Genomic DNA, 19712 nt, shown 5'->3' with positions numbered 1-19712 from the left:
ATGTGCTACAGGAAGGTGATGGCTCAAGGTGCCGGGTCGTCTGACCCTCTGCTGGGAGCACCTGCTGAGCTAATATTTACACTTGAGGCTTAACGACATATGTTTATTTGCTGTTTTCCTATATATATATTTCTTCTTAAATGTGTCCATGTAATATTTGCTACAAAGGAAAGACAATATGCAGTGTAGATATAAGTTATGAATCAGAATAAATCAGAATAATAAAGCACATATAAGCCTATATCTAACATCATCAACTTTGTCACTGAAATGTTTTATTTGCCTCTGCAGTGTAAGTCACTAAAAATGTTAGTAATTATGTACTGTGTGCATGCAAAGTACCATGTTAAGTGTTGTTGAAATTTTGAGACTGTTGTGATACTTGTCCTTTCTAGCCTCTCTTGGTATGAGCTGGAGGGGAGTTGGCATCCGAGTGAGGGTTAAGTTTTAGATAAAGGGTTGGAAAAGAAGACATTGAGCACAGAGGGCTTTAGGCATTTGTTGTAGAGCCATTTGCTGATTGTTCTCTCCTGGCCACAGTCAATGTTACTTCTCCCTTCCGAGCCAACCTCACGCTAAACTAAGCTAACATATACACATCAAAGCTAATTACTGCTTGTATATTTGCCATATTCAATCAGGCAAAGGAAGTGTGATTCTTCACCTTTGGAAAGGTTGGGGGTGGTGAGCTTTGTTCTTGGTGTTTTGTTTTTGGCGGTCTTGCTTGCACATTTGTCATGCTTCACCAGCATAAATTGTTTGCCTTTGACTTTCCCAAGTTTGGGATCTGCTTCTTCACCTCGTTTCTCAAAACTGAAATTTGTAAAAATCTGTAACGCTAGTCTGGGAGTCAGTTATATTCATTCAGTCAAGCAGCCGTTACTATCTGTTTAGAACCTATTATTTGGGGAAATACTGATCTTTAAAGTCTCGACTAAAGTGGCTGTTTCTCTCTCACTCAGAATGGTACAAAACCCCCCCTGGATGCAGATGTAAACTTGGAAGCAATTGCTGGTGACTTTCGCTGTGATTGTTATACGTAAGTATGTCAGTCTCAGATCACTTAACTCTCTGAGGCCCCATTTCCTCGTGTGTAAAATGAGGGAGAGTGATAGCAGGAGGATTAAGTTAGGAGTCCAGGAAAGCTTCCAGGGTCTGGCTCTTCCTCCTTCTTAGAGATATGACCACCCATTTTGAGGCTCTGAGGAGTTCTCAGGAATAGGGGAGTCCTCTCATATGTCAACTGCTGGTGTTCAGCCACCCTGACCACCATCACTGCCCTTCACAACTTGTCTCTCTGTCCTTCCAGAATATTACAGGAGACATCTCATTACCAGCTGCCAAATTATCTAGGTGCTTCAGCATTTAAAAGAAAATAATCTATAAGCTTTTAAAGCCTCAGAATGCATTTTTCATAGCGCATCTATTATCCACACAATCTATATGAAAACGGGAGGTCAGATATTTCTACTTTCATAGTTTGTGATGGTTATGAGTTTTTGTTGTTTTCTTCATTATCATAAAAGTTTGTTATATTACCTTTCCCAATTTTGGCTCACAGGGAAGAAAATGAAATCCACATTTAACAGCACACATCTCTCCCTCCGTTTTTGGGGTTTTTTTTTGATGAGGTGGTGAACCTCAAAACATGTGGGATTTTACTTCCCCAAGCAGGGATTGAACCCATGCTCCCTGCCTTCGAAACATGGAGTTTTAACCACTAGACCACCAGGGAGTTCTCCTCTGGCTTATTTTTAAAGCCCTTGTTGATTGTCCATAATATACTTGGTGTTCATGATATTCTTGTAGCTCAAGGCCAAATAAATGTGCTTTCTGAAGCTAAGTCAGTCAAGGAAGGTGGTGTTTTAATCTTCGAGGTCTTCTAGAGCCTGTTGTTCACAGTGTGAATTTATATCCAAAGAACATAGCTACTGGTACTGATACAGGCACCCAGTTCTTTCCAGCTCTGGTTGAAGAATTTCAAAAAACTGTCTCATGAGATGATTATACTTGAAACCATGCTGCTCACTTTTAGGGAGAGTGGCCAGGATCCAAGGTCTCATTTCAGTTTTTTCATACATAAACATCTTAGGGATCTGAGTCTTGATCTTTGTTCTGCTACCGCAACCCCAGTGCTCCTGAGAGATTTGTGCACTCCAGTCAGGACTCTTGTCTCACTTAAGAAAGCGATGACTAGAAAAAAAAGAAATCGGTGACTGTCTCAGTGGAGGGGAAGTGGTCAGTCCCAGGCCATGGTGTTGAAGGGCCTGTGTAAAAGCCCTGCCTTACCTTTAAGGAGAATGTACCTTTTTCCCTCGCTGGGAATCAAATGCGTGCCAGTCTGTAGTTAATGAACTTACTGCTAAAGAAAATAGGACTTAAGTGAGTAGATTATGTATTTGAGTGCAAAAATCTGAAAAGATTTTCAGTTGATGACAGAGGCAATTTTGATGCAGAACTGACCCTGGGCCAGTCTTTTGGATTATACCACATAGGAGGTCATTTATTAAATGGGTCAGGGTTAAACTTGAATGTTACATGTTTTGGGTTTTAATACCACTGTCATCACAGGGACTGTATAATACTGCAGCCTTCAGCTCCTTGTTCCATTAGTTAATGGTGTCTCTGCATTAGTGTTGATTTAACATACAGGGTTTCCCTGATGTCTCAGACAGTAAAGAATCTCTGTGAATGCAGGAGACCTGGGTTCGAGCCCTGGATGGGAAAGATGCCCTGGAGAAGGGAATGGCAACCCACTCTGGTATTCTTGTCTGAAGAATTTTATGGACAGAGGAACCTGGTGGGCTACAATCCATGGTGTCACATAGAGTTGGACACGACTGAGTGGCTAACACTTTCACGCTTTTCACAAAGAAATGAATACCCTAGCATGTATGTACCCACTCCAGTGTTCTTGCCTGGAGAATCCCAGGGGCGGGGGAGCCTGGTGGGCTGCCGTTTATGGGTTTGCAGAGTTGGACACGACTGAAGCGACAGCAGCAGCAGCAGCAACAGCATGTGTATGATTGTTAAATAATATTGCAAACCTGACACCTAACCAGCAGAAACATTGAGTTCAGTTAATAACTTAAACTAAATTTAATAATCTTAGGTATGTGGATTATCAGCATTATATATTAAATTAGTTTGTCTAGAGATGAGGATTTTTTTTTAAAGATGAGGTTTTTATCTCCCAGTTGAAACTCTTTCTCAAAGAATCTCTAAGAATCCTGTTAAAGATGTAATGTATTGAAACACCAGTCAACCCCAACATCTTTCATTGAACGCAAGAACCATGCAAGAACCATATGATTCAGCATATTATTACACAGACCAATTAAATGAAGGCTTGTTAGTTCTTATCGTATTTTAAGTAATTTATGATGTGTCAATTCAGCTTGAGCTTGAATCAAGTGCATCAAACTCTTTACTCTGTATTTTCCTCTTTTGAACTAGGGGTCATGAATGACTTTTTTTATAAGCTTAGTTTAGACTTTAGGAAATATACTAATGGAATATATTTGTAGTGGGCCAGTTTGTACTTTAACATGAGCCTTGTGAATAAAATTTTACAGTAAATAATGTGTAAGTTGTTTTCTTCTGTTTTAGACTTTTTATATTAACATTACTGTCTATAGTGATGAGCGTGAGAATATTTGACTCACTGCATGTTTCCTTCATAATTTCCTTCCTTCTAAAACTTAGAAGTATTTTGAGTAAGAACTAAAAGCTCTTTCCTAGTGACCACGATTGGTTTATCCCACCTGTATTGGTCAGTTTCTTTCCCAAGTGTTTAATATGTGACTTGAAAATTACAGGACTTCCCTGGTGATCCAGTCCAGACTTTGACTTCCAGTGCAGGGGACACAGATTCGATCCCTGATCGAGGAGCCAAGATCCCACATGCTTCTTGGTCAAAAAAACAAAACATAAAACAAGCAATATTATCACAGATTCAGTGCTTTCAAAAAATACAGTTAAAGAAAAAAGGAAATTGCTTTCAGACTTTTTCTGAGCTTTTGTACAGTGTCTTAAGAATGAATGAGTGAAGAGCTCTTCTCTTATTTCAGGGGTGCAGATCTCTCTGCTTTGGTACGGGAGGCTTCTATCTGTGCCTTGAAGCAGGAAATGGCGAGACAGAAGAGTGGAAGTGAAAAAGGTACAGTTCTCTCCAGAATCTCTCAGTCCTAGTTAGTTATCACTCTGGGTACCTAATGCCACTGTTAACCTGGAAAATGACCATTTTCTAGCATCTATCATCTGTGATATTAAAACTGACATTTTTCTGATGAGACCTTTAAAAGCAGCTGTTCTGGAATATTATATAACCTCTGTAGCTGACAACTATTATAATACCAGTTACTTGGTGCCTTATACAATGTGTTCTGTCTTTGCTTATCATCATACATATACTTTTTCATGAGTTTGGTCTGTTTATCAGTCCTGGAAAACCTCCTCATTCGTTTGTTAGGGCAATACCTACTGTTAAAATGTAACCTAACCTGAAGAGCTTAGAAAACACATAAGAAATGAAAATTGAAATGACTTTCCATATACTTACACTTTCTTTTGGGACATCTCAACAGCTTTGCACTGTTCTTTGCATTTGACAGTGTGTTTGAGAATACCATTTGGGTGTGTATAGATGAAAATGCTTTATTTGTGACCTGCAGTCTGACTGTCAAGTAGAGAAATAGCCTCTGCTTTGCTTGGTTCCTGGGAGAATTGTTTGATCAGTTGCAGTGTGTGGCCATCTTTGAACATATACATTTAGTACTGTCGAATACTTTGTTCAGAAAGACCTACCTTTTCCTCAAAACCTGTACTTTCATCTCAAGTTAAACCTGTGTTGATCTCCTTTTTTTCATTAGATTTCCCAGATGATGTTTCTTTATTTGTGTTTATTTCATTTATTCTTTTCCCTTTTTTCTTTGGCTACCAGGAATCTTGGAGCTAACTTTTCTTTACAGTTACAGCAGCATATGCTTAGCTTAGATTTATCAACACACATGTCTCCTTTTTTTAAAATTTTTTAATTATTTAGGCTTTACTTTTTTAAAATTGATTTATTTTTAATTGAAGGATAATTGCTTTATAATATTGTGTTGATTTCTAGCATACATCATCATGAATCAGCCATCAGTATACATATATCCCTTCTCTCTTGAACCTTCTTCCTACGTCCTAACCTGTCCCACCCCTCCAGGTGTCACAGAGTCTTGGTTTGAGTTCCCTCAGTCATACAGCAAATTCCCACTGGCTACCTATTTTGCATATGGTAGTATATGTGTTTCTGTGTTACTCTTTCCATTTGTCCCATCCTCTCCTTCCCCCACCCCCTTTTTTTATGTTTAACAAACATTTATAAGGGGGGAAAATGCTCCAGACTAAGAAGTGAACCACTCTTAGGTATACAAACATTTATTGAGGCAAAATGTACCCTACAGGACCAGGAAAATCTAACCTGCCATAGAAATCAGACAGGTGGAATACAGTATAATAGAAACAAAGATGTTCTCTTTTCCATAAAACCAAGTTGAGGGATGCTGCTGCTGCTGCTAGGTTGCTTCAGTCGTGTCCAACTCTGCGTGACCCCATAGATGGCAGCCCACCAGGTTCCACCGTCCTTGGGATTCTCCAGGCAAGAACACTGGAGTGGGTTGCTATTTCCTTTTCCAATGCATGAAAGTGAAAAGTGAAAGTGAAGTTGCTCAGTCGTGTCTGACTCTTCACCACCCCATGGACTACAGCCAACCAGGCTCCTCCGTCCATGGGATTTTCCAGGCAAGAGTACTGGAGTGTGTTTGCCAATAAACTTAAATGCGTATATAGAGGCTCCCAGACCGATCAGACAATGCTTACTGGTGCCTGGACAATTTAAAGTGTATATAAATTGTTTTGATCAATGAAGACACACCTGTTCAATTCAGTTCAGTCCCTCATTTGTGTCCAACTCTTTGCGACCCCATGAATCGCAGCACGCCAGGCCTCCCTGTCCATCACCAACTCCCGGAGTTCACTCAGACTCATCCATTGAGTCTGTGATGCCATCCAGCCATCTCATCCCCTTCTCCTCCTGCCCCCAATCCCTCCCAGCATCAGAGTCTTCTCCAGTGAGTCAACTCTTCTCATGAGGTGGCCAAAGTATTGGAGTTTCATCTTTAGCATTGCACTAAGTTTTCAATTGCTGAATTACATGTTTTTTCACCTTGATACCTTACGATCATTAGAAAGCTACTTACATAATGTTATAATCACACAGTATGCTAACTGCCTATTTGTAACTACAAGAAACTTGTTAAAGACACACTGTTGACTATGATACTTTACAGAATCATGGCCACAAGTTTCTGCAAATGAAGTTTACTTCTCTCAAATCAAAAATTATCCCACAGTTCAGATTTTCATAAGTAATGCTTCTTTTAAAATAAAAGCAAACATGTTCTCCTCTCTGTAAAATTATATTTCTATCCACTTTACAGAATGTTAAAATGCTTATAAAGGCATTGTATGCTGTATGCTCAGTCACTTAGTTGTGCCCGATTCTTTGTAACCCCTTGAATCTGTCCATGGAATTTTCCAGTTAAAAATACTGGAGTGGGTTGCCATTTCCTCCTTCAAGGGCTTTTTCCAACCCAGAGATTGAACCTGCATCCCTTGGATCCCCTGCATTGGCAGGCGGATTCTTTTTATCTCCAAGTGAAAAACAAAAACCAGTCATCACACTGGCCCATGGAGTCATTAGGGCTATTTTATATTTCCTACCATTAGGAAAATTGAGCTAAATAAGGAAAAAAGCAAAGGAGAAAAAAGAAATTTTACAAAATGGCAACTAGCATGACCTAAAAAAAAGAGTGTACTGAAATATCCTCCTTCAATTCGGTAACCAAGCCCTTTCTGGAATGAACATTTATGGGTAATTAGGTTAGCAGAGTATTCCTCTTAGTGCTCAGGGCAAAAATACAAGGTATGTTGAAATAATTTCTACCTTTGTATAAGAAAAGACAGACTTTGAAATGGAGTGACTTTTAAAAACCACAAAGCAATATTTAGCCAGAATGTTCAAGATTAACAGGTTTGATGGAAGGAAATCTTCACTGGCAACAAAATTAAAAATCATAATCTTATGGATGCCAATTGTTTTTACCAATGTGAAGATTGTTTGAACTTGTAACATGTCTCTTAGAAGTAAAAAGGTTGCTTTAGTTCTGTGAACTGTTGAATTGCCCTTTAAATAAATATTGCCTCCATCTTAAAAAAAAAAAAAAAAGGCTTCTGAATAGCATGGACTTCTTCATTGTGGGAAAATAGCCTTGGCAGACTTGTTTCAGAGGCTCCCTACAAGGAGATTGATTCATCCCATCAAGTCTATAGTATCTCCAGATCTGCATGTCAGACTTCAGAAGTCTGTCTACTTCAGCTCCTAACATTTTCTCCATGCTTAAGCATAAAAGTCTCTAGTTCTGTCGGAGTCTTCGCATCTTGAATTTCTCATAGCATTTATTCAAAATCTTGTTTTTCCAAATACCTTATTAACAGCTCATCCATTGAGATCTACTCCTTCCTTAAAGCTTACTTTGCCTAATCCCATCCTTTACTGATGGGTTGTTCTCCAGGAGGTCAGTAAGCTGCTGTACTTGTTCTGGCTGGCTGGATTGCCCTAAGAGTGCTTCTGTGTTAGTGTAGATGAGGAATGCTGCTGCTGCTGCTGCTGCTTAGTCGCTGTTGTGTCCGGCTCTTTGCGACCCTGTGGACTGTAGCCTGCCAGGACCCTCTCTCCATGGGGGTTCTCCAGGCAAGAATACTGGAGCGGGTTGCCATGCCCTCCTCCAGGGTATCTTCCCAGCTCAGGTATCGAACCCAGGTCTCCCACATCTCAGGAGGATTCTCCACTGTCTGAGCCACCAGGGAAGCCCGAGGAATGCTGAGACCATGTGTGATAAGATGCCGTCACACAAGAACCTAGGTTGCCATCCAGTGGATAGCCTGCCGTAGAAGTAAGGCCCATACAAGTGGCTGCTCTTGTCACTCCCGACACTGCTGCGGTATCCTCCAATAGTGTTACATAGACTGGATACTGTCCAATATTGATGCCTGCGCCACTGCAGACAGCCTCAGCAAACCCAGAAAATCAACACACGTATCTTAATCATGAAGTCCCTGAGTTTTTTGGTTGTTTAATTTGAAGATTCAGTTATCTGAACTTCTTTTATGTAAGCTATTTTAAGTTTGTTTTGAAAGTGGGTGGAATATAATTCACAAAATTAGAATGTCATGTAAAAAATCCTTACGTGGTAGTATGCTGCCTGAGAGCTGAATATGATAACTACATTTGGGTTTGTTTGCCACTAAAAATTAGTAGGCCTCTGTATATGTATTGACTGCTCCGAATAACTCTGATGGGATGTCTTTTTATAACTGCGTGCAACAGATTCTGACATCCCCGCTTTGCTGCAGTTTGCGTTTCCAGCTGCCTGTCCTTGAGGGACTTTGCACTGATATCTTACTGAACCTGAAATCAGTAATGCCATTCAACTTCCATTTGGCATGTTCAGCTACACATTGTATTTTACTTTTTGGTAAATAACACTTTCTTAATTTCTATATTAGTACTATTTTAAGTATATTTTGTCATCACATACGTTGTCATATAATTATAAGCGAAGCCTTACTTAATTAACATTTAGTTACTAGATTTCTCTTACCGTGTGTTGGCATAACCTTGTAAGGAATTAAAGCACCCTTCTAGTCCAGTGTTGCCATATGATCTGTATATATTATGTATTATGATGTAACTCCATACATCTGATTATGTGTATGTACTCTTAAATAATATGGAATTCCGTTTTCCATTCTTAGTTAAATTAATTTGAATTATCTTGAAAGAGAACAATTCTGACTCTTAGTCCTGAATATTGCCATTAAGTTAAACAATACAAAGATAACGGGGTTATCTGTTAATGAGTGATAGTTCTCTTTGGGTATTACATTAAAATATGATGAGCTAGAGAGTGGGAAAAAATGGGGAGATATTGATCAGAGGGTACGAATTTCCTGCTATATGATGAATAAATTCTGAGGATCCCATGTGCTAATTATCAGTAGTGTGTTATATACAATTAACCTGGGTTTGAACTGTGCAGATCCACTTATACACGTAAATATGTAGCACAGCACTACACGATGCATGCTTGGCTGAATCTACAGAAAAAGAACTGCAGATTCAGAGAGTCAACTCTAAAGTTATACATAGATTTTTGACTGAGGGCCACCACTCCTAACCTTCACATTGTTCAAGGGTCAGCTGAACTTGAAAGCTGTTCAGAGAGTAGATCATAATAAGTATCACCACAAAAATAAATAAAAAGGTGATCATGAGGGGCTGGAGGTGTTAACTAACCTTACTGTGGTAACCATTTTGCAATAGATCATCATGTCACATTGTGCTTCTATAAAGCTGAGGGGAACACAAAGTGACAGAACATATGAACCCTTTATCTTTTTTAAGGATAAGCATCTCTTTTTCTAATTAAATATGGACAAAGTACTTTTTAATATAATTTGTCCCATAATAAACTGTTTGGATTGCTGGGGGAGAAAAAGACTACGCTTTTAAAATATATGACATAACTTAAGCATTTATGGAAAATTAAATATGGTTCAGTTCAGTCACTCAGTCGTGTCCGACTCTTTGCGACCCCATGAATCGCAGCACGCCAGGCTTCCCTGTCCATCACCAACTCCCAGAGTTCACTCAGACTCACATCCATCGAGTCAGTGATGCCATCCAGTCATCTCATCCTCTGTTGTCCCCTTCTCCTCCTGCCTCCAATCCCTCCAAGCATCAGAGTCTTTTCCAGTGAGTCATCTCTTCGCATGAGCTGGCCAAAGTACTGGAGTTTCAGCTTTAGCATCATTCCTTCCAAAGAAATCCCAGGGCTGATCTCCTTTAGAATGGACTGGTTGGATCTCCTTGCAGTCCAAGGGACTCTCAAGAATTTTCTCCAACACCACAATTCAAAAGCATCAATTCTTCAGCGCTCAGCCTTCTTCACAGTCCAACTCTCACATCCATATGTAAATTAAATGAAAATGAAAAACTGTCTATAACTTTGATGAGCAGAATATATCTGGCTTGAACTTTACTCTGAAAAAGAATAGAGCCAGTGTCGTTAATTGCCTCTGTGTTCCCCTTGAATGCTTATAAATCTCTCAAGAGAAATTTAGTTATAAATCACAGTTAGCTTACTATACCCAAATATTATGTATGTCCATGCATTTGCTCCACAGGTGAACTGAAGATAAGTCAGAAGCACTTTGAAGAAGCTTTCAAGAAAGTAAAATCATCTATATCAAAAGAGGTAAGCAATGCTCTTAAAGGTAGAAGAGCAATTAGAATTGAGAGTAGTAAGTATGAATTCATGACAAAAAGCAAAATGGTTGCCTCTGAGAAAGTGTTGTTGAGAGACTGTAATTTTTAATGTTTCTGGAGACTAAACACAGAAAATAACCTCATGTATGTTTTCATAATCTCAGAATTTTTGGTCATTCTCATTCAAGTATTACTTGACCTGTATCACCCTTTACACTTACCCATAGTTTCAGGAAAGTAAAAATACCTTCACTGTAAGGTCAGAGAAGAGTTAAAAATCACTCAGACTTGTCCTTACAAAAAATGCTGAATTTTACTGTATTTATTTCTTACTGTGTTGAGATATTCTGTCTGTAATAAGTTAAAATGTTTGTTGTTAAGTGAAGTGAGGTTACTGTAACACAAAAGAGTTTGCAGGGAAGTACCCAACCCAAAGTAATGTCTGAGTTAAACTGAATATCTTAGGGCTTCCCTCATAGCTCAGTGGGTAAATCATCTGCCTGCAATACAGGAGACCCGAGTTCTATTCCTGGGTCAGTTATATGAGATGGGTTGCTGTGTTCCAGTGCCTCCAGTCCTGGTGTAAATACTCTTACTTGACCATGTTACCACCTTTAACTAAAGTAATCAGTTAAGGAGTTTGGGCTGGTGGTGGTGTCTTTTAAGTATATAGCTGCTTCTTTTTCAGCTAAAGTCTAATCTGCTGAACCTGGCCTGGGTCTTTTACCATATGTGGAGAAATGAAAGTCTGTTTTGACCTCTCAGGCATTTTGTACACTAGAGGAAATGTTTTTATTTCATTGTCTTTGAATAAGATAGTCTTACTAATTAAAATCAAACAGTTTTACAGTTAATCTTACTGGCTTTTTTCATTCTGATCAACAAGAAAGTAGTGGTATACGTGTCCCCCCGCCCAAAGATTTAGTCATTAAAAAACAAATCTTCCTTATGTTTATTACCTGTAATCAGAGTTTTTATTTGAGGCTTTTCAAGAAACAGGACATACTGGCATAGCTCCACGTTTGTCACTCTCATCCTGTAACCTTACTTTTTTTAAATGGAAATTTTATTTACCTTTGTAATGCACAGATACAGTCCTGTGCATGTGCGCGTTAACCTGCTTCAGTCGTATCTGACTGTGTACAACCCCGTGGACTGTCGCCCACCAGGCTCCTCTGTCCATGGGGATTCTCCAGGCAAGAATAGTGGGGTGGGTTGCCCTGCCCTCCTCCAGGGAATCTTCCCGACCCAGGGATTGAACCCACGTCTCTTATGTCTCTGGCATTGGCAGACAGGTTCTTTACCCCTAGCGCCATCTGGGAAGTCCTACAGTTCTGTAAGTTTTGTCAAACTTAACTGGTACTTCAGTCAATATAGAAAGCATTTTCATCACTTCAGAAAGTTCCTGTGTTCCTTTCTAGTCGTCAGTCCCTTTACAAATGCGGTACCAGGTAACCCCTAATCTGACTTCTGTCATCATGCTCTAACTTCACCTGTTTTGGAACTTTATGTAAATAGAATCATATTGATACACTCATTTGTCTGGCTTCTTTTGCTCAATGTAATGTGCAGAGACTCATCCACATTGCTGTTTTTCACTAATTTGATCCGTTATCTTGCTGAGTAGTTTTCCATTATGTGAATATACTGCAGTTTGTGTACCCTTTCCCCTGCTGGTGGGCACTTGGGTTTTTTCCAGTTTTTGGCTTCCTCAGATAATAGTGTGTCAGAGTGAGAGAACAAGAACATGTGTTTTTATTTCTCTTGAGTAAATAACTAGGAGAGGAATTGCTGGATCTTGTGGCAAGTGTATGTTTAACTTTATAGGAAACCGCCAACCTTCTTTCCAAGTGACTATAATACCGTTTTGCATTTTGTGAGCATTCCAGTTGGCCTACACTCTCACCAGCACTTGACTATTTTCAGTCTTTTAATTTTAGCCATTCTACTGGATGTGAAATAGTATCCTGTTGTGGTCTAAATTTGTTTTCCTAATGACTAAAATGCTAAGCATTTTTTCATATGCTTATTGATCATTTGGATATCTTATTTTGTGTCCTCACTTTTTGCTCTTAAAACATTGAGTTGTTTTCTTATTAAGTTGTGCAAATTCTTAGTTTACCTTGGCTTTTATGAGATACACATTTTTTTCTGAAATATCTGTAGGATTTATTTTGGAGTATAGTTAATTTAAAATGTGTTTCAAGATATATACAACAAAATGAATCAGTTATGTATATATATCTCCACTCTTTTTTTTTTTAGATTTTTTTTCCTCATATAGGTCATTACAGAGTATTGGGTAGCGTTCTCTGTGCTATACCATAGGTCCTTATTAGTTATCTGTTTTGTATTTAATAGTATGTGTTATGTCAATACCAATCTCCAAATTTATCCATCCCTCCCTCCTCCCTCCTTGGTAACTATAAGTTTGTTATCTATATCTGTGACTCTTATTTCTATTTTATAAACAGAAGTTCGTTTGTACCATTTTTTTTAGATTCCACATATAAGCAGTATCATATTTGTCTTTCTCTTTCTAACCTACTTTACCTACTATAATAATCTCTAGGTTCATCCATGTTGCTGCAGATGACATTATTTTGTTCTTTTTTGTGGCTGCAATACACATGTGCATATTGAGGATATTTTGTCCTAATTTGGTTGTTGTTTTTTTTTTTTCCCTAAAGGCATCTTTTGAAGAACAGGAGTTTTTAATTTGTATGAGATCCATTTTTCAAAATAATTTGTGTTTTTCTGTCATAAGAAATCTTGATTATCCTAAGTTTATGAAAATTTTCTCCTTTGCTTTTCTCTAGTAGTTTTATAGTTTTATCTTTTACATTTAGAACTATGATCCATTACAAACTAACTTTTTTTAATTTAAAGTTAAATAGAAAAGTCATGATCATTTTCTCCCATGCAGCTATCTAGTTACTGTGGTCCTGTTGGTTGAAAATATTTTCCTTTCATTGGATTATCATGCCCTTTTTTTGAAAACCAGTTGATCATATATTCATGAATTTATTTCTTCACTCTTTTTTCTGTTCCGCTGATCTTTATATCCATTTTATGCCAGTGTATATTTTTTGCTACTCTCTTGATTATTTTACATCAGTTTTTAATTTTTATTTATTTTCTGGCCACAGCATGTGGGATCTTAGCTCCCCAAGCAGGGATCAAACCTGTGCTCCCTGCAGTGGAAATTTAGATTCTTAATCACTGGACTTTTGAGGAAGTCCCCTTGATTATTACAGATTAGATATGTTAATCTTGAAGTCAGCTAGTGTAAATCACTCAGATTTGTTCTTTTTTTCCCCAAAAATTGTTTTATCTATTTTAGTCTCTTTGCTTTCCCATATAAAATTTGCAATCAGTTTATCAATTTCTGCAAAGTAAATTTTCTGGGATTTTGAATGGATTTGCATTGAATCTGTAGGTCAGTTGGGAGAGCAGAGGTATTAAAAATACTGAGTTTTTCAATCAGTGAACTTAGTATATCTGTTCATTTATTTAGATCACTTTATTTCTTTTATATAGATTTATTCATTTTTTAAAAATTCACTTATTAGAGCCATTTGATCTCTCCCAGTAATGTGCATTTTCAGGATGCAGATTTTTCAGGATGCACACTTTTCATCAAATTGATTAAAGTAATTTATAGTTTTTTATTTTTTGTAATGTTCTTTCAAGTGTTGTCCTCTAACGGCTACTAGTATGTAGGGGCTCATTTGGTCTTTATAGCCTGACCTGGGATAGCTCTCCAGTTGTCACTCCTACACCTTCTTTACCTCTAAAAAAACTACTTCAGTTTTCTAGACTAAAATAATGAAACCATCTTGTTTGTCTTTGCCTGTTCTAATTTTGAAAAGCTTCCATGTTTAATGTTTTTACATTTAAGAGTTACAGTAATATTTTGCAGTTACAATTAAGTAATTGTATTAGAGTTGGCTATAAAGATGTCATGCAGAGTTTGGAAATTGCTTGCTTGACCTATCCTTTAAATTGGGCCACATTTTCATCCTTGTATCTATGATAATTAAGGAGTAAATCTTTATTTTGTTACCTGTTCTAAAACTCTCCTGGTAAATTTGAAACCAGTGGATGTTACATTTGGCTGGACAGGGCGGGGGTTGCTCAGTCTCTGCTTTCTGGTTCTCCTCCTTCACAGTCCACAGCTGTGCCAGAGAACATCTTCCTTCCTTAAATTGTTTTTGGTTGAAGTATAGTTGATTTACAATGTTGTGTTAGTTTCTGGTGTACAGAAAAGTTGAATCAGATATGTATTTATGTATATTATATATGTGTGTGTGTATATACTTTTCATATTGTTTTCATTGTTAATTATTTTAAGATATTAAATATAATTCTCTGTTGCTATACACTAGGGTCTTCTTTATCTAGTTTGCTTATTTATTTTGGCTGAGCTATGACGCACGCAGGATCTTAGTTCCCCAACCAGGGATTGAACCCCAGGCCCCTGACAGTGAAGGCATGGAGCCCTATCTATTGGACCTCTGGGGAATTTCCTATCTCTTTTATATATAGTAGTTTGTATCTGCTAATCATGAACTCCTAATTTATCTCTTCCCCAGTCCCTTTCCCTTTTGGTAGCCATAAGTTTGTTTTCTGTGTCTGTGAGTCTGTTTTGTAAATAAATTCATTTGTGTCATGTTTTAGATTCTACATATAAGTAATTTCATGTGGTATTTTTCTGTTTGTCCGACTTAGTTCACTTAGTATGATAATCTCAGTCTGTGCATGTTGCTGCAAATGGGCATTATCTCATTCTTCCAGAAGGGTGCCCAGGAATGGGACTGCTGGATCATATGACCACTCTATTTTTTGGAAGCGTTCTTCTGATTTAGCAGAATTCAGTTGAAATTAGAGGAGTTGGATAGTCAAACAGAATCCATTTGAAAAATCAAACCAAAAGACAGGTGTGGCGTTTGTTGATACATTTCTGAATGTAGGATTGAGCGGCTCATTTGTAAGCCACCTCTTTCTACTTTTAATATTAAGGTTCCTTTAGTTGTAAATGACAGAAACCCAACTCTCTAAGTGGGAATGAAGAGGAATCCATTCCACGTATAAGGAAGTTGAGAGCACTGCTGGCTTCAGGCATGCTGGATCCAGAAACTTCATTGCTTCAATTCTTGGAGGAAAAGGCTGCCTTCAGGCCCAGACATACAGGCTACTTGTTTATTAACCCCCATAGCAAGAGAATTTCCTGATAGCTCCAACAGGAGAGTTTCAGGGAACCTGTGATTGGTCCAGCTCAGGTTAGAGCCCATGGCAAAACTAATCAGTATGATTAGCTCGAAAGTTAGATACTCTGGCCAGGTGGAATGTAAGGGGTAGCATAGTTTTCTAAAGGTCATGACTTCAGGCCCTAGGATAAAAAGCTATAAATAAGGTGGACTTAAGTCTTTTCACACTGAAAGAAAATCTGCTAGGCTTGTTAAACACAAAAGGAACATTTAATTACATTTTACATTTTAACCTCTCAGACATACTTACAGAGATAGCAGTTGCTTTGAAGTGAGTTAAAACATTAAATAAATGATTGGGAGATGCCGGAAAAAAATGAAAGGAGAACAGTGTGCACATCCTGTCCGAAAGTCCACAGAGCTGGTCTCTCCAGTTCGGGAAAGTTCAGCCTGTTCTCAGCCAGGTAAATCTGCCCTGCTAGCTGGTGCCTTCTCTTTCCTTGAAGCAGTTGGCTCCCTGGTGCCGCATGGTTTTTAGTTTGAGGTTGGAAAACAACAGTGTGTGAAGTGGATTCGGTGTCCAGCAATTGGCTAACATGATAGTAGGGTCTGGTTTAGAGGCCAGATGCGGAAGCTTGTCATCTGACCCAGTAAATCTTCATGTGCTCGCCTCGACAGCACATATACTAAAATTGGAACGATACAGAGAAGATTAGCATGGCCCCTGCGCAAGAATGACACGCAAATTCGTGAAGCGTTCCATATTTTTAAAGGCATGTGAAATGAAAAAATAATAAATAAATCCTCATAACCCGCTGAGGGTGAGATGTGAACACAGTTTGCAAACATTCCTTCCAAGTCTCTGCCTGTATTCTTCATTCATTCCTACTTCATTGCTACCAAACTTTTAGGCTCCATCTGAAGATCCCTGCGGGGTCCTAGTTTCTCATCAGAGGCCACGTCCTGTTGTGGTCCTAAGAAGACTGAATAGATTGGCGATTCATTATGACAGATAACCCGACTTAGATGATTGGACTCTTCTTGCCGGTTTCTTCTTAGTCAGCTGCTACTTTCTTCCCTGAATGAAACCATTGCCCAGTATGTGTCACTTCACAGACTTGTAAGGCAGAACTTACTTTGTTGGTTTGGTTTTCTTTAGTAATAACTGCTCGCCAGAGACCTGAGCCTGGGTTAACGTCAGTAAACGTTGAGACCTTGAAATTGTTTTCCCGGCTATGTATTATCTCAAATACATAGTCTTTTCCCTCTGCCTACTCTGACATTGTTCAACTGTCAGGAAGGAAACCTCACTCAAACATAAATTAGGTATTCTTTTTCCTTCCTCCTCTCTTAAAACTGCACCTTAGAAACTCTCCTGTTTTATTAACTCACTGGTCTGGTGTTTTTCACACCCACTGGCTGGCACACTTCGATCCTCTTCTTCACACTCAGGATTACATGGTTCATCCATTTGCTTGATCAAGTCTGTCACACTGAGAGAGAAAAACTTGCCAAGTAGAGTTGCTCTTGCCTCTAGCTGTGTATTGAGTTGCCTCAGATCCCATCCTTTCATCCATCCAGGAACATATATATATCCTGTACCTACCATACACATGCCAGGCTTTGTGCTAGACTCACAAGATACAAAGTTGCATAAGACCTGGGTTAGGAACCATTTTGAGCAATTAAAGAGTTGTAAACACTACCATAGATGTGTATGTAGAATACGTATTAACCTGATCGCTCAGATTCCTTAGAAAATAGTTTGCAAGTAACTGTTGCTTAGAAGGTGTCAGCACAGTGTGACAAAGGCAATGTGACTGATTTTATTACCAACATATCTGAACCAGTAGTTCCACACACTGTATAATTTTTTTTATCCTCTGAAGAACATCCACGGGAAGGCTACGTGTGTGTCCCAGTGATACTACTTGATTCCAGTATATTCTCTTTAATACTTTTGATGGTCATAAACCTTAAAACTTTCAAATATTTAATTTCTGAAAACTACCCTAGTGAATCATAAGCTATCACTTCTCTTTTGGAGATAGGCATAGTATGAATTTTGAATAAATAATAAAGAGATGACCAAGCTGATTATTACTTTGTGAGATCTTTTAAAAAATTAAGGCACAACAATTAAGGTAGAGAGACAGCTTTCCTTGTTTGGCATCATAACTGGCCCTTATGAAACTAATAATGATTGCTTATAGGGAGAGAAACTGAGTGACTGGAGGACAGAAGTTTGAAAATTGACCTTTCATCTTATTTGAATTTTGAACTATGTAAATGTATTATCTAATTTAAAAACTTAAATACTAAAAAAATAATGATTTAAAAGATCTTGAGGGACCAAAGTAGTAATGATAGTTATGTCTGGAAATGAAGGATTACTTTTTAATTTTTTCTGCTGATCTGTATTTTCTAATATTTCTACAATAAAGGGGAATCACTAATCTGGCTGCAAACACAGCATGCTTAAAATGTCTTTGTTGTTGTTCAGTCCTGTTTGACTCTTTGTGACCCCATAGACTGTAGCACGCCAGGCCACCCTGATCCTCACCATCTTCCAGAATTTGCCCAAGTTCATGTTCATTGCGTTGGTGATGCTGTCCAGCTATCTCATCCTCTGACGTCCTCTTCTCCTTCTGCCCTGAATCTTACCCAGCATCGGGGACTTTTCCAGTTAGTTGTCTGGAATTCCATCAGTTCTTCCAGTGAATATTCAGGGTTGATCTCCCTTAAGATAGAATGTCTCTACTATACCTTTATTATTTAGCAGTGAGTTGAAATACCAAGGCCCTCTTACCCTACTTCAGAGTTAATTCAGCATTTCACTAATACCTGTTTTATGTTCACTGTTGACACTGTTTGAGAGCTACTTGCCAGGAGTTGGTCCAAGGGTTACAAAATGCTGTTTTCACTGCCATGGGCCCAGGTTCAATCCCTGGACAGGAAACCTAAGATCCTGCAAGTTGCATAGTGCGACCAAAAAAAAGAGAGAGGTACTTGAAAAAAATCACTGAAATAAAAATATAGAATTTTTTAAATTAATCTTTACATGGTCTTCTGTGCATCAGTCTTTACGTAGTCTCCCTCTGTGCATGTCTGTGTCTTACTCCTCTTCTTACGAGGACACCAGATCACATTGGATGTACTAAAGCCCACCCTAATGACGTCATTTTAACTGAAATCTCTTTAAGACCCTCATTTCCAAATCCAGTCACACTCTGAGGTACTGGAGGTGAGGACTTCAACATGTGAATTTGGGGGAACACAGTTCAGCTCATTTCAGTGTCTAGCTCCGTGTTCTGTCCTCTCCTCTCCTCTCAGGATCGAGCAATGTATGAGGCTCTGCAGTGGTCCCTCAGCCGGTGACTTCTCCAGCAGCGAGCCTTCCGGGAGTCCAGTGCCTCGAGATGCCAGAGATGCCCACGTGCTCTGAGCTGCCCACTTTCAACTTGACACATGTGGTCTCACCTAAGCGTTTTGTCCTCAAATTAATGAGGCCAAGTCGAAGCTGAAGATTCTTCCCATCTGGACAACCTCATATGGAAACACCCTACCTCCTATTTAAGGGAAAAAAAATTAATTGTCAAAATAAAATAACAGATAACCTTTTTAAAATAAAATGTTTATTTTGAAACAACCTTGACTGTACAGAAAAGTTGCAATTACAGTAAAAAGAACCACCCCCCCCAAAACCGTCTGAGGGTGCTTCCCAGCCTGATGCCTGATCACCTGTAAATACTTTTGTTTCCTGCACAGCAGGATAGTCCCCTACGTAACCAGCCATCCACATCAGATCTGCCATGTCCGCTGTGATACTTCCCTGCCAAATCCTCAGCCGCATTCAGGTTTCTCCAGTTGTCCCAATAAAGTCCTTTATAACAGAGGAATCTAGTTTGGGAATAGCTGTTGCAACTCATCGCTTTTCTTTTGGGGCGGGGGGCTGCACTGGGTCTTCATTGCTGCATGCAGGCTTTCTCCAGTTGTGGCGAGTAGGGGCTGCTCTTCCTGCTGTGCCCGGGCTTCTCGTGGCAGCCGCTTCTCTTGCTGTAGAGCACAGGCTCTAGTTGCCCGCAGCATGTGGGGTCTTCCCCAAACCAGGGATCAAATCTGTGTCCCCT

At 38.9% G+C, this 19712-nt stretch overlaps 1 protein-coding gene across 2 annotated transcripts in view; it reads left to right on the top strand.

Moving 5' to 3' along the window:
- NVL (nuclear VCP-like) overlaps nt 1-19227 on the top strand; it is an 83576-nt gene extending 64349 nt beyond the window's left edge. For both annotated transcript variants that reach the window (XM_005690510.3, XM_005690513.3), the window contains exons 20-23: nt 963-1039; nt 4071-4159; nt 10291-10361; nt 18916-19227. In XM_005690510.3, coding sequence (XP_005690567.2) covers nt 963-1039; nt 4071-4159; nt 10291-10361; nt 18916-18960 — 282 coding nt within the window. In that variant the 3' untranslated portion in view covers nt 18961-19227. The remainder of the gene's footprint in view (nt 1-962; nt 1040-4070; nt 4160-10290; nt 10362-18915) is intronic.

This window comes from Capra hircus, chromosome 16 (genome assembly GCF_001704415.2).
Source record: "Capra hircus breed San Clemente chromosome 16, ASM170441v1, whole genome shotgun sequence".
Classification (NCBI taxonomy): Eukaryota; Metazoa; Chordata; class Mammalia; order Artiodactyla; family Bovidae; genus Capra; species Capra hircus.
This window is presented reverse-complemented; position numbering and strand designations above follow the sequence as displayed.